This window comes from Anolis carolinensis, chromosome 3 (genome assembly GCF_035594765.1).
Source record: "Anolis carolinensis isolate JA03-04 chromosome 3, rAnoCar3.1.pri, whole genome shotgun sequence".
NCBI classification, from domain to species: domain Eukaryota; kingdom Metazoa; phylum Chordata; class Lepidosauria; order Squamata; family Dactyloidae; genus Anolis; species Anolis carolinensis.
Window position 1 is genome coordinate 178,376,021 of NC_085843.1, and position 15,562 is coordinate 178,391,582.

The following is a 15,562-nucleotide window of genomic DNA, read 5'->3' on the forward strand; positions in this document are numbered from 1 at the left end:
AAATTGGGGTTACCTTCAAGAAAACTGGGCCCCAAATATATTGGACCATTCAGAATACAGGGTGTTATCAATGAAGTGACTTTCCAATTGGCATTGCCAAAAAGTTTAGGGAAAATACACCCAGTCTTCCATCGCAGCTTGCTGAAAAAATATATGGGGACTTTAGACAAAATGGACCCATAGAGTTATTGTTTGATTTGTTTCAGGACTATGGTGAAAGAAGAACCGAAGAGGAGGACGAAGAAAACGGGGGCGCCATGTCATGCAGCCAGATCCCAGGGCTGAATTTCCAAGCCCTGAATCTGACTTCATAACATAAACATGCGAGCACCTGGCGGGAGAAGATAAAATGAGCCTGGGAACTCAGGGGTGAAAGTATAAACAATTATAATTGCTGTAGTGTGGGGGGGATAGAAACCTTGGTGGAAATGTGATCCAGAAGGTGGGGTTTGATGATGATATTTGCGTGTGATATTACGTTGCATCAGAAGTGATAAAATTAGATGTATGTAAACATTAGGTCATTCTCGACTTTTCCAAAGTCATGTATTCTTCAATAAAGATTGTGTTTGAGAGCAGCTGTCTTTGATCTGCGTTCAGACTAGTCCTTTGAAGTAAGCCTGACATGTGGATATATTCTAATTCAGCTTTTTCTCTTTAATTTCTTTGCTTGCTCAAGAACTGCTGCATGAATGTCCAGGAAGGTAGACATGTTGTGAATGAGTCTTTTGAGGCTGTTAGTACTAATGGTGGGATCAGGAGGGGAAGAAAGACGCCTCGCGAGGAAGGTTCATTGGAAGATTTACACAGGAAAAGGATCAGGGAAATACTTGAGGAATCCTCAGACGAGGATTCATTCGGGGATCTGGAAGGGGATCCTGAGGTGGGAATGACTGTTGAAGACCCGATGGTGGTGGAAGAGGTTGGCATGGACTGGGCACGGGCTCATCCCCAGAGAATCCCTCAAATGTTTCTTCATCTGTAGGTGCTGTAAGTATGTCCCAAATTCTCTTTCTCTGCTGTTCATCATCAGATTCCTGCTCCCAAGTAACCCTTTTTCCCCTTCTGACACCCATACTACTGTCTCCAACATTATCATCCCCAGAGAATGCCTCAAACGACTCCTCATCTGTAGGTGCTGTAAGTATGTCCCGGATCCTCTTTCTCTGCTGCTCTTCATCAGATTCCTGCTCCCGAGTAACCCTTTTTTCCCTTCTGGCACCCATACTACTGTTTGTAACGTTACTCACAGACTCTACTACAACAATACCAATGGCAATCGGAGGGGAGAGAAAATCATGTTGTTGGGCAAAATGAAAGGCTTGTCTGTCTTTTCAAAAGCAAGATTAGACTTTGTTACTTTAATAAGCCTTTGAAGACTGACTGATTGAAAGGGATGGGCTTGTGCTGTTTGGTTGTCATTTTAATAGTTATTTCTTTTTTTAAAATGGTTTTGATTTTAAGGATAGTTTAATGATATTTTTAAACTTTCATATTTTGTATATTTTAACTATGCCTTTAAAAACAGTTTTTAGTTCTGTCTTGGGGGACATGAGAGAAGGCTCCCTGCAGGATAGTAACACATCTGGGCATCCCTTGGGCAACGGCTTTGTAGATGGCTGATTCTCTCACACCAGATGTGACTTGTAGTATGCAACCAACCAACCAAACAAACAAATGGACCTTTTCAGGACTAACCATGACAATCTCAATTAACATCGAAGACATGTCAACTGCCAAAAAAAACAGCTGCTTTATGAACTGTGTTGAGATAAGAAATGTGACCTGCTGTGTGACCAAGAAACACACAGGGATAAACAGAAACAACCAAAAGTTCCAGGAATGATCTTAATGGCGGAAAAACCACATGCTCAGTATGGAAGTTCTATCTTTGTAAAACCAGGCCTCCAAGTCAGCAGTGGCCATAACAATGAAGAAAACAACATAGAAGTTATAACAGTAGAGCTTGGTAACATCACAATTACCTCTATGTACAAACCTCCAAATGAAGAGTTTTGTTTCTCCTCTCCTGAGAACTTTGATAGGCACCAAAGGGCAGTAGTAATTGGTGACTTTAACAGCCACAGCCACGTATGGGGCTATGCTCAGGAGGATAAAAATGGAGAGGCTGTCTTTTCCTGGGCTGAATTGCATAAACTATGATAGCAAGCTCCCACCATCCTACAACAGTGGGAGATGCCACTGAGGATATAACCCAGACCTTCTGTTTGTGAGCAACAGTATCGTGCAACAATGCACTAAATCAGTGGGACCACCTATACCAAACATACAGCATCAGCTGATAATATGCGAATCGTTTCCAACTATAAGGGCCCAGGAAGTCCGAATTAAATGAAGATTCAACTTCAGAAAAGCGGATTGGTTTAAATTCTCAGAAATGTTAGATGACAAGATTATATTGTCCCCCCCAACCCCCGAGGAATAAAAGCGTTTTATCGAAATAGCTATGTCTTTTAAACAGTTTTTTTAAGAGCCACCTTGAATCTCAAATCAGTAAAAGGGCAAGATATAAAGAAATAGTAATACAATCATGCCAAAGGCTCTTGCAAACATGTGTTTTCTGAATGATCAACTTCATTTAAATGTAATCAGGTTATTTTATTCAATGTTACTGCTTTGACAAAATGCTTTTTATGCAGTAGGTCTACAAAGATATTATTCATAATATAATCATCATCATCATCCTCATCTGGAAAGGGAAAAGGCTTTAAAATAGGATGACAGAGAAAAGGGAAAATGTTATGTTGGAGTAACAAGACTAGACCTTGTTTACCAGGGTATGATAGGATAGAAAAACAATATGAACTCATTCTTCAGAAAATATAAACCAGCCAGTATTCCAAATAGTCTCTAACTCCTGGTGAGGCACAAATTAACATTAGCGGGGAACCCCCCACCCCCAGTCTTTGTTTGCAAAAGCTACATATTTTGTTCACTGTTCTAGGAAGATTTCACAAGGTACAGAATGTGCTGTTATTGTGAAAAGGGACAAGCCTTCCCACGGTAATCCACTAATATGAATCGTCAATACAGTAGAGTCTCACTAATCCAAGCCTCGCTTATCCAAGCCTCTGGATAATCCAAGCCATTTTTGTAGTCAATGTTTCCAATATATCGTGATATTTTGGTGCTAAATTCGTAAATACAGTAATTACAACATAGCATTACTGCATATTGAACTACTTTTTCTGTCAAATTTGTTGTCTAACATGATGTTTTGGTGCTTAATTTGTAAAATCATAACCTAATTTGATGTTTAATAGGCTTTTCCTTGATCAGTCCTTATAATCCAAGATATTCGCTTATCCAAGCTTCTGCTGGCCCGTTTAGCTTGGATTAGTGAGACTCTACTGTACTTGGAAAATGATTATCCTCTCCACAAAAAGACAAGGAGTTAAGCTTTAGCCTCATGTTTTTAAGCTCTTGCAATTATATTTGAGGGGGCCTCTCTATTGTTTCAAGCCTCACGTTAGGCTTTAAATATAATGGCAAATATTGGGAGGCTCCATCTTGTTCTAGGCCTCGCATTCAGCTTTCTAGCCTTTGCCAGTATATTAGGAAGCCTTCATTTGGAGGTCTCCATTTTATTTCAGTCCTCATGCCTTTGGGCTGTTGGTGCCTGCCTTAGGCTGGGGCCCTTCTGAAGGGGGCTACGTCACGTGTTCTTCTGCATCTGAGAGAGAGGCCCTCCAGGTTCTGCCTGGTCAGGCTCATGGCCTAACAAACTAGAAGGCAGCATCAGATCTGGTCTGTTCTGGAAGCCATGTAGTCATATTCTCTTGGCTTCAAAGCAAGGCACAGACACACCATTGGAAGCATACATCTTCATTATGTGGCCAATTCCCTGGTTTGGGTGGGTACTGGGTATGCTGGCTGTGGCCTTCAGGCCTGTATTTTCACCTCATGTTCGAGTGCCCTTCCTGAAAGAGGTTGTTTGCTTTGGTGGCTCAGGGGGTGCAATTTTCTACAGTGTTTGAGAGGGGTTACCAGGCTTTGCTTGCTCAGGCTCATAATTTCACCCCCTGAAAGGCACAAAAGTTAACCAGTCACACACTCTCAGCCATAGAGTAAAATACATACACTCAGATTAAATATAAATCTTCATTATATAACTGTTGGAAAAATGTCATCCTGCACTGCTTAAGTCTCTATAGTTAGATAGGAAGCCTTGAAAAGAGTTAGGGACACCTTCCCCAGTTCCATGCATGTTCTGATTAGGCTTTACTATTGTTTCCTCCTTCCTGTCCTATTTAGGTCAACCCACCCTTTGATGCTTTAGAAATGTGATCTCTCCTAGGGTTGACGTAACTTCCCAATTTGGCCTTTGGAACGTTTATGGCCCTAGAGAAGAAGCGACCCACGAGGTTTGGTCACCATTCCATCTTCTTGCTTTGTTCCAGAGAGAGGACGTACCCTGTCCGCTCCTATTTTTCAAGATGTAGCTATCTAAACCTTTGTTATTTTGATCCGTCTAAGTGTATTAGATCAGATTAGATTAGATAATTAGCTCCTAATTTGATGTTTAATAGGCTTTTTGTCAAGAGTCAGACGCCAGTTACAAAACAGTTTATTCTGAAGATAAGCCAAAAAATAACATAAACACAGGAAATATCCTTGAAACACTTCACTTATCAGTGTTTCGAGAGTAGATTGGACAATAGTAACTCAAAAACGAGCCACGCTAATTTCCCATGCTGGCAGTCAATAAAAAACTAAATAACGCTTCAATTCAGCTTTGGAAAACAAATAGAGTTAATTGCTGGAAAATAAACAAACTAGAAAAGCAGTAAAACTGCTTCCACGGTGCAGCTAAGCCGAGAGCCTCAAAGGGATGATGAATAGCCGTCGTCAGAAGAATCCAAGGTCAGGTCAGGAGGCAGCAGAAATTCCGAAAGACAAACCAGTAGTCAGAAGCCGGGAGAAGTAGTCAGTCAGAGGGCGAAGACAGAAGCCAGGTCAAATACCAATCCAGAGTCCGAAGAGGGTGCAGTCATCCAAACCAGGTCCACGAAAAGGCACAAAGATGGTATCAGCAGATCCGAATCACAGTCCAAGTCCAGTCTTCACGAAAGCACAGAGATCCCAATGGCGCCTCAGCAACACCTTGCCACACGCAAAGTGCAGTGGCCAAACATTCCCATTTTATTCCCCTTCCTCCTGGGTGACCAAACACTCACACCCAAACACCAGGTGTCCCAAATCTACTCAGAGTCTGAACTCCACACAGCTAGAGCTCGTGGATCTGGAGTACCTAGCAATTCGTCGGAGTCCCAATCATCCTGCCCACACTTAGCCCCATGAACACTTAAAGAACCATCCTCCCTTCTCCAAGCATCCCAATTGGGATCAGCTCCTGCAGAAACCCCAGGTTCAGAAGTATCCATAGACCCCAAATCCCCAGACATCTCCGGTGGCTGTGCCCATTCAGTGCCCGCTTCCCCAGCCACCACCTGTTCCTCAGCATCCATCTCCCCATCTGAATCTTCCTCAGAAGATCCCCCATATAGCTCTCTAAGTCGCTTCCTGCACAACTCCTCCAGTGAACCCTCATCACGAGGGTTTTTTCTTCCTCTTCGAATTCCATCACCATCAACCATAATCCCCGAAGACGCAGTCACAACACTTTTCCTTAATCCCGCCTTATTATCCAAAATATTCACTTATCCAAGCTTCTGCTGGCCCATTTAGCTTGGATAAGTGAGACTCTACTGTATTATAAAAACACATGAAACAGTCACATCAATGCTCTCTTGCTATTTCCCCTTTCAGAGCTTTATTCTACCTTCTTCAAAGCAGCTGTGGATTATTCCTTACTATGCAATTTGTCTGGGAACTTGAGTTGCTGTTCTGAAACTTAAAGCCCTGTTAGCTGCTATTAGTGTTTCCTGTCATCCACCTGAATCAGGAAGATGCCTAAACATCTATCAAAGCAACAGAACATTTTTGAGTTCATGGAAAAAAGAAAAAGCCAAACAATGAAAACCAAGACAGCAGCTTGAGAACCACTGCAGCATATGGTACTGATGAAGATCCCAGAACATGTACAGCTGAACTGCAGGTGAAAACTGAGGAAACAGTGGAAACAGCAGTGTCTACCACTGGTTCATCTAATCCAGGTTGTGCCAAAGAAACCATAGAACAGGAGGAAAGGCAAGAAGCTGTGTCATTGTTAGACCTTGGACTTTATATAAACAAGACTATTTCTGATGACCAGTTGAAAGCTCAATTAGTGCAGAATCCACAGACTCCATTGCTGGGGTATGTATTTCCTGTGGATAAGAAGAGACATCTAAGTTTTCAACACAAATGGTTCAGCAGATTTCCCTGGTTAGCCTACTCATTTCATGCACAAGGTGCACTCAGTAAGTACTGTGTGGTATTTGGAGGAGAAGTTGGGGGTAAAGGTGGTCATCAGAAACTTGGTGCATTGGTTGCTAAACCATTTTTGCAATGGAAAAATGCAATAGAAATCTTCAATAGGCACCAAAAAACAGTACCATCAGAACAACTTGTGCTTGGCTGAAAACTTCTTGCTAATTCATAGTGGAAAACATCCTGATGTAACCCATCATCATGATAAAGGAAATAAGAAGAAAGTAGAAGAAAACAGAAAGAAACTTCTGCCAATTGTGGAAACTATTGTCCTTTGTGGCTGACAAGAACTGGCTTTAAGAGGGAGCCAAGACTCAGGACCTATTACCCTTGAAGAACCTTTGCACAATGATGGTAATTTCAGGACCTTGTTGAGATCTCATGCTAGATCAGGGGACACTGACCTGAAAATTCGTCTCAAAACTGCAGCTATGAATGCCCAATATACTAGTCCTCAAATACAAAATGAACTAATAAACATTTGTGGTGAGAAGCTAGTCCAAACAATTGTTGACAGATGCAGTGCATCACAGTGTTTCTCTATTTTGGCAGATGAAACTTTGGATGTGAGTACCTCCGAACAGTTATCACTCTCAGTAGGGTACATTGATGTTGAAATTGGAGGAATAAGAGAAGACTTTATAGGCTTTGTGAAGATACATGATATGACAGGTGGAGGACTTGCAGACATAATTTTGAAAACACTGGAAAAAAATGGGTTGAACTTGCAATATTTGTGTGGACAGGGTTATGATGGAGCTGCTAATATGAGTGGTCATATTAGTGGAGCACAGGCAATTATATCAGAAAAGTATCCAAAGGCTGTCTACATCCACTGCAGTGCTCACTCACTAAATCTAGCTTTAGCAAAGGCTTGGAGCATTCAGCTGTCAGAAACTGCCAAGGAACAATACCATCTGTGTGCAATTTCTTTAGAGCATCATCCATCAGACTGGAACTGTTGAAGAAAAATATAAAGAACTCTTTTCCTGAATCAAGAGCAAAGAGCCTGTTGCCATTTTGTGAAACCCGTTGGGTTGAACGACATGATGCAGTTTTACGTTTTGTTGAACTGTACAGTGTGGTGGTAAGAACACTTGAAGAACTGAAAGAGAGCCTTCTATACAACAGCAAGACTTCTTCCCAAGCTGAACAACTTCTTTTTACTGTTCTTAATGCTGGATTTGTAGTAACCATACACATCCTAAGAAAGCTTCTATCATCATCCCTTCAGCTTAGCAAAACATTACAAAGAGTAGATGTGGACATTTTTGGTAGCCTGCAATATCTTGACAGTCTCTTAGAAAAAGCCAGGGAGATGCGCACAGATTCTGTGAAGGAATTTCAGGAGCTCTTTGACACAGCAAGATCAGTGGTGGAGTCTATGGGTGGAGAAGTGAGGATTCCTCGCATCTGTTCAAGGCAGACCTGTCAAAGCAACATTCAGGCAACTTCACTAACACCAGCTTCAAGAAAGGTTTACAAGGCACAGGGAAGTAGTTCAGGAACTGCAAGTGTTCCTCCCTATCAATTGTGGGCATTTAAAACCCAACTTGAACAAGTGTACAAAACTTTACAATGAATTCCTTCAAGATTCTGTCACACTGATGGAAGAATATGGCATGTGGTATAGAAAATGGAAAAAGATTGCACCTGCAGAAAAACCATCAAATGCACTGGAAGCATATCTTGTTTGTGATGGACAGTTTTTTCCGAATGTCAAGAAACTTCTTCAGATTTCTGCAACATTGCCAGTGTCAACAGCTACAAATGAAAGGTCATTTTCAACCCTTAAACGTTTGAAAACATACACAAGAAGCACAATGAAGCAAGAAAGACTGACTGGACTTGCACTCTTGAGTGTCCACCAAAGTTTATCAATAGAGCCTGATTTCTGTCAAAGTGTATTGACACAGTTTTCAAGTATTTCTAACAAACGTTGTGGTATTCTTTTGTAACTATAAATTATCAATTAGCAATCATTTTCAGTTATTTTAAGACTTGAAACTTTAACTAAAATAGAAATTTGATTTAATGAAGTTTATATAAAATATACTTGAAACCATAATAAAGTATTTTAAGTTATGGCATGATGAAACATGCCTGTTACCCTTTGTAGTCTTTTACCTGGGTCATTGCTATCTTAAATGCTGGTTATAAGTTTTAATCCTGGTTTTATCAGTTTTATCTGCTGTTAATTCCACCCACATTGTGTGTTTTAATCAGTTTTGGCTTTTTTTTGTCCTTACTAACTTTGCATACCTTCTATCTTATATCTTTTACAGAGCAATAAGTGTCAGCTCACCACAGCCGCTCCTGAATGAACACACGAGACTCTCTGTGATATCACCAGAAACTTTACTGCAGGAAACATAAACATCAGAAAAGCCAAGAATGGGAGACTCCGGCCAACCATCCTTTATATACCCTCCCCCTCATTTGAAAAGTCTCTTCCCGCTCAGTAAAACCCCGCGCAAATTCCCCGCCAAGTCCAGCAGCCGTTTCTTCTCCGAGTCCTGTGACGCAGGTGTCTTATCAATGTCAGTGACCCTGAAACTCAGAGCCACATACAGGCTCTAGTAGCAGGGTTCTGACAAATAAGGGTCTTTGGACTGCAATAAAAATGTTGTTGTGTTATCGAACTGCTCTTCATGATTTGCTAAAAAAAGTTTCACCCCCCCCCCCCGAAATTTTTTTCTGGCTACGGCCCTGCTGGGAGGATAGAGCCTGCGGGATGCCATCAGCCGACAAACAGCTATTTCTGGCATGGCTCCATCATTCCAGTATGTTGCATGCGTGCTAGAATGTTGGAGCTTCTCATAGCATGGGGAAAATTCCCCCTGTGGGATAGGTAAGTGGATGGTGTGGGATGTAGGGAAACAGATTCCTACTCTGCCTGCTGGATTCGCATGATGCAAGGCGAATCCCCCCACTGTCGCCTGCAAATTGGGCCTCACTGTGATGAGGTCCGTCCCCATCCCCCAAATGTGGCTACTGTCCACAACGGTTTTGTTGTTGTTGTCTGCCTTCAAGTCAACTTTAGTGGGTCTTTAGTTCTGGCAGTCCCATGAATGGGAGGCCTCCAAGCCACTCTTTCACTCTGCTCAGGTCTTGCAGAGCCAGGGACTTGTGTGCCGTCGCGCCTGGGGCTGTAACTCTTAGTGAAAGAGGCATGGACGTGACATCTTTCCCCAGGGGATTGCTTCTTGCCCTCCTTTAGGGAAACTGGAACTCCCAAGGACCAAAACACTGTAGATAACTCAAAAACTGGGTTTATTGTTCACAAAGGGGGTAAAAGAAAATATACATTACAGTCTTTGGAGCTTTTCCAGTTTCCTCTTTCTCTGGCTGTGAATGCCGGAGCAAACTCAGCCTCAGTCCAATGACCTATGTCTGAAGACACGGTCTTCCTCTGTTGCCAAAGGACTGATATGAAGGCGCTTGAAACTCCTCAACGTTGTTCAAGTTGGCCCTGAACATGAAGTGTAAGTCCCAAGGGTAAGAGGGGGATCATGACTTCCCTGGATCTAGACGCTATACCCCTATTGATGCAGGCCAGAATCCCGTTGGCTTTTTTAGCTGCCGCATCACATTGTTGGCTCATGTTTAACTTGTTGTCCACAACGACTCCAAGGTCTTTTTCGCACACACTGCTGTCAAGCCAGGCGTCCCCCATTCTGTATCTCTGATTTCCATTTTTTCTGCCGAAGTGAAGTATCTTGCATTTGTCCCTGTTGAACTTCATTTTGTTAGTTTTGGCCCATCTCTCTAGTCTGTCAAGATCGTTTTGAATTCTGCTCCTGTCTTCTGGAGTGTTAGCTATCCCTCCCAGTTTTGTGTCGTCTGCAAACTTGATGATCGTGCCTTCTAACCCTTCGTCTAAGTCGTTAATAAAGATGTTGAACAGAACCGGGCCCAGGACGGAGCCCTGCGGCACTCCACTCATGACTTCTTTCCATGATGAAGACGACGCATTGGTGAGCACCCTAAACTGTTTTTAGTTTCTTAATGAACTCTTGTCTATTGGTTCAGGATGGGGAAAAGAACTCTTCACACTGGCCTCCAGCAGACAAGAGTTCTTTCCCCCAACATGAACTTTTGATCTGATATGTCATAGTTATTATTTTCTTACCCTGAGATGATCCCACCAATATAACTGTATGTATTTAAAAGTCATTGTCTAATCTAAGACATAAGAAGATACCATAACTGCTATCTCAGCAAACAGTCAAAGCACAATACGGATCAATTTAGAGATTGCCCAAAATAACGTCAGCTAATTGTCCCAATTTCAGCCTCCATGTATGACCCTACATTTCTCTTTCCTTATAGTTCAGTGTCCTAGCTCAATATTCCTCAGGGAAAAGGGGATTTCATTCCTTGCAAAGCTTATATGAGTTGATTTATGGCTTCATATTAGCTTCTGTGTAGAAATATATTAAACAATCATGCCTTTTCTTGAACAATATGAGTTAGAGGAACAAAATACATCCAATTTTTTTACATGATTGAGAACATTTCCCCCCATCTATTGCATTTTTCTGACATATAATTTCCTTCCAATAACTGAAATCTAGGGTTATAGCCTAACAGTTACAAGTCTCTGTTATGCTCTTTGGATACATTATTAACATTAACTAATATTTCTTCTCAGACGGGGAAAACAGCACACAGAATGGAAAGTTTATGGAAGAGCACACTGTAATATTTTGGCAGAAAAGACTTGCTTTCAATTTCATCTGACTCAGCTATGCCCACTCATAGTTTTGTGGTGGGCTGTCCACCAGAAGATAGAAATGTAGAGTGAAAAGAAAGGTAGGAAAAAGTGGGATTTTGTGCAATTTGCAAGTATTGTGTTGCTGTTCACAAAGCTAGAGACTTTAACACTGTCACCACAAAACATGTAGCCATTTCAGCCCATAGCTCTACTAGATCAGAAGGAATCCAGGTTTTGAGATTTCAAGGTGAAAACTTGAGAGGTAGAAACCACACTTGTTAATGTCACGGGGGAAGACTTTGGTAATGGCATTAAGCATAATACCATTATTACCAGCAATTGTTTAGAGGGGGTCAGCTAAATACAAAACACCAAGGACAGTTCTACGCTGACCAAAAAAGTGATTGCTAGGTCGAGCTCACTGACTCAGCGGTGGTATGTAGTCCCCATTACCCAGCCACCCTAAAGGTCACCCTTCCCCACATATCATAGCTGTTATCAGGCACAACACCCCACCAATTTTACTCTTCAGGAACCCTGAACGATGTCAAGGGAGGGGACAGGGAAGGGGACTTCCATCCCATGTCCCCAGGAAACTTGAGTCTGGGGATCATAGGATGGCTGTCAAGGACCACGTAGAGTCATAACATGAGCATAAATCCAGGGAAGCAAGAATCAAAACATGAACAAGATGTGAGAAACTTTGACAGTGAGAGGGATCAAGAGAGGAAGTAGCCAAAAGATTCCTGGAGAACCTTTAGTAACTGCTTTGAAGGAGCTTACAGCAACAAGGCTGGAAGCACACATTTATCAGCACTGAGATTCCGCTGCATGCTGTGAGGCCAGGGGGGAAGGCAGTAGGCCCTATAACACTGGGTCAGGGTGTTTGATCTGAGGACCTTAACGTCTGGCTGATGTGTAGATTCAGATTATATATCAGCAATTATACCTAATATAGGGATAAATGACTTTCTCAGTACTGAGAAGAATGTCAAATGCATGTGTCAGAAGACCATATCTATTGAAATACTCATATTTACTCAAATCTAATGTGCACTTCAATATTCAAAACTCTGAAAAAAAGCATTTGCTGGCAAATGTAATGTGCAGCGGCAAAAAGTACACTTTTAAGTAGTATGCTTATAATTCCTTCTTTAAAAACAAAAGTGTTTGAACACCATAGCTTTCAGCAATGGAAAAGAAAACCTTGGGGCGCAGTTATGCTGTAGAATGAAGCCACTTATTGCTGAGGCTCATTGCTGTGGGGGCACGGAGGCTGTAGTTTGAGATCATGGGGGCTGCCAAAGAATGCTGATGCCTCACTAAAGTACAAATCCCAGCATTGCATAGCATTGCTCCATGGCAATTAAATTAGAGGTGAGGCCCCTCAAATAGGAGTTCCAGGTGCAGCTCCTGAAGTAGCTTCCCATTTAGCTTTATTTCATCACTAAGATTCCTGTATGGTGTGAATCTAATGCATACCCTCATTTTGGGAAGGTAATTTAGTCAACAACGGTGAGCATTATATTTGAGTACAGTTATTAAATTACTTATATTTTTTTTTAGTTCTTCCCAATCCTTTACTAAGCACAAGGGTGAGTACTGTAGTAGATTTAAAATATCCTAAACAGCATGGGCCAATTTTCAATTGGTTAATTTGCACATGATAATTACCTTTTTAACGTTTCCCTCTAGGTTGAAATTAACAGCAGCTGAACTTGCCTCTAACATTTTCTAGTTAAATTTACCACCCCACTGGCTCATATATGGAAAACAAAGCCAATAAACCTTTTCCTATTCAGCACGCTATCAGACTTGTTAGAATTAAGCAACTGATGCCAGATTAGAACGTGTGTCATAAAATAAGGGAGAGGTTGGAGGCTGAATAAGCCAATTGTTTTTGTTTTTATTTTGCAGAAATAAAACTACGCCTTGTTATTCTCTCTCTTCACATTTTATGTAAGAAAGAATTCGTTTTACTTTTACTGTTTTAAGGAAACCATTACATTTATTTGTGAAGGGCAAAATTACATTGCTACCTTTTAGGTCAGAACATGCCGAATGGGAGTATTCGTATTTATCTAAAGTAGCAATATAATTTCGCCTTATTCACAAAAATGTGCAAATGCTTGCATATTAAAATTAAGAGAGATAACATCGATCTCACATTGCTCTTCCTCAATCCCTTGTAGGTACCTCAAGCTGTGTCTGCTGATGGCTAGATCATTATTTTAAATGATAAAACAGCAGGGCATGTAATATATGACAGCATTGCCTTGCAAGTGCCTTTTTGAAAGATGCATGTCCTGGGGTGTATGAAAGAGCTTGAGAAACATTGCCAAAAACATCCAGCAGTTTATATTCCTCTGTTTGTGTCAGCCTCAGTAAGTTAACATCTTGCCTCTTCTTTTGTAGTCTAAAGGGCAATGTTTTAAAATACAAATTTCAATGACAGAAGTATTGAAACATGGAAATAGTTAAAATAACCTTAGGATTGATGCAAGACTTAAATGTTGTATGTTGTGTTTGTGATTGTTATTTATAGTTTTATAGTTTTAATGGTTTTAATCTATTGTTATATGTGGTTAATTTGATACGTGATGTTTTATACATGTAAGGCATTGAATTTTGCCATGGATTATGTTGACTCTCCCCAGGGGTGAGAAAAGCAGTTATATAATAAATAAATAAATAAAAATTCCATTTTTTAAACTGGTGCTTATATATAACATCATCACCACCACCCTTTAATTCTTTTAATGAACTAATAATTAAATATTTTCACTAATAAAAATTGCAAATACAGTAGAGTCTCACTTTTCCAAGCTAAACGGGCCGGCAGAAGCTTGGATAAGCGAATATATTGGATAATAAGGAAGGATTAAGGAAAAGCCTATTAAACATCAAATTAGGTTATGATTTTACAAATTAAGCACCAAAACATCATGTTTAACAACAAATTTGACAGAAAAAGTAGTTCAATACGCAGTAATGTTATGTAATTACTGTATTTATGAATTTAGCACCAAAATATCATAATATATTGAAAACATTGACTACAGAAATGGCTTGGATAATCCAGAAGCTTAGATAAGCGAGGCTTGGATAAGTGAGACTCTACTGTTAATAAATATTTATTTATTTATTTACAACATTTTTACTCCACCTTTCTCACCTGAAGAGACTAAAGGTGGCTTACAAAAATTGGCAAAATTCAATGCTCAAAACAAAATTCAGTAAAAACTGATTTAAGTGTGGTATGTTTTTATTGAATTTTGTTAAATACTTAATAAAAACATTATACAAAGCTTAAAAATATATAAATACTTAAGTCCATTCATCCAGATACCTTGCACATAAACCTTAGTTCAGACCATGTGCTTATTCATTAAATGCTTGCACACATAGTCTTTACGTTTTTCCTAAAACTCATAAGTGTCGGGGCCTGCTGAATGTTACTAGGGAGGGCGTTCCACAGCCGAGGGGTCACCACTGAGAAGGCCCTGTCCCTTGTCCCCACCAGCTGTGCTTGCGAGGCAGGTGGGACCAAGAGCAGGGCCTCCCCAGACGATCTCAGGGTTCTTGATGGCTCATAGGAGGAGATCTGCCCGGACAGGTAAGTTGGACCAGAACCATTTAGGGCTTTATAGACATATAAATATAAAGACATTGGCACATAGGCAGAGGTCACAGGGGCCATCCAATATATCTGTGCATAGTCCTTTCGCCACAATCCCTGTACTTTATTCACAATCACTTCCACTTACCTAGGACATCCAGGCACTGGCAGCAGAAATGTTAGGCACAGCCACAAAAGCTCCAGAATCACCACAATGATCCACTCTGGCCAGTAGAGAACAATATCTCTGACTGAAGCCCACCAGGTATCAAACTGCAAAAAGAAGGAAAAGCAGCCAATAAAATAATTCTGGGACCTTTTCACATTACACAATTAGGGTGTTATGATTCAACTTTAACTACTGTGGCTGCAACCTATGGAATCTTGGAGTTTGCAGGCAAAAAAAAAATAGCAAAGAAAGCAAATATTACTTAAGTTTCTTCAGGTTTTGTCATCACATCCAAGGAGTATTGGCAAGCATGTTTTCTGCTCATAAAAATTATGAAGAGAAATTCTACTAGAAGTTGCTCAAAACATTGGATCGCAATAGTACCACCAACAACCTTGTCACATGGCTGCCAGAATTGACCCGCATTCTTGATGGCGTGGGGAACCCGGCTCCTGTTCCAGCTGATACCTTGGGTAGCTGGGGTATGCCGCTGAAATCTGCCCTTGTGATGAGGTGGTAAGAAATGTGCATAAACCTGAAAAAGCATCCTCAACTACAACATGCTAACTGAAGGAAAGGCGATGCACATAATGTCTACTGTGTTGCAATGTCAATAAGAACCTTTGCAAATTCTTTAAATATTTTGTGGTAGAGAAGCAATGGC

General features: G+C 40.8%; 1 protein-coding gene across 5 annotated transcripts in view; it reads right to left on the minus strand.

Moving 5' to 3' along the window:
- The window catches only part of LOC103279643 (heparan-alpha-glucosaminide N-acetyltransferase), a 258,014-nt gene that overhangs the window by 90,673 nt on the left and 151,779 nt on the right, over positions 1-15,562 (minus strand). For all 5 annotated transcript variants that reach the window (XM_062975853.1, XM_062975850.1, XM_062975851.1 and 2 more), the window contains one exon: positions 14,878-15,002. In XM_062975853.1, coding sequence (XP_062831923.1) covers positions 14,878-15,002 — 125 coding nt within the window. The remainder of the gene's footprint in view (positions 1-14,877; positions 15,003-15,562) is intronic.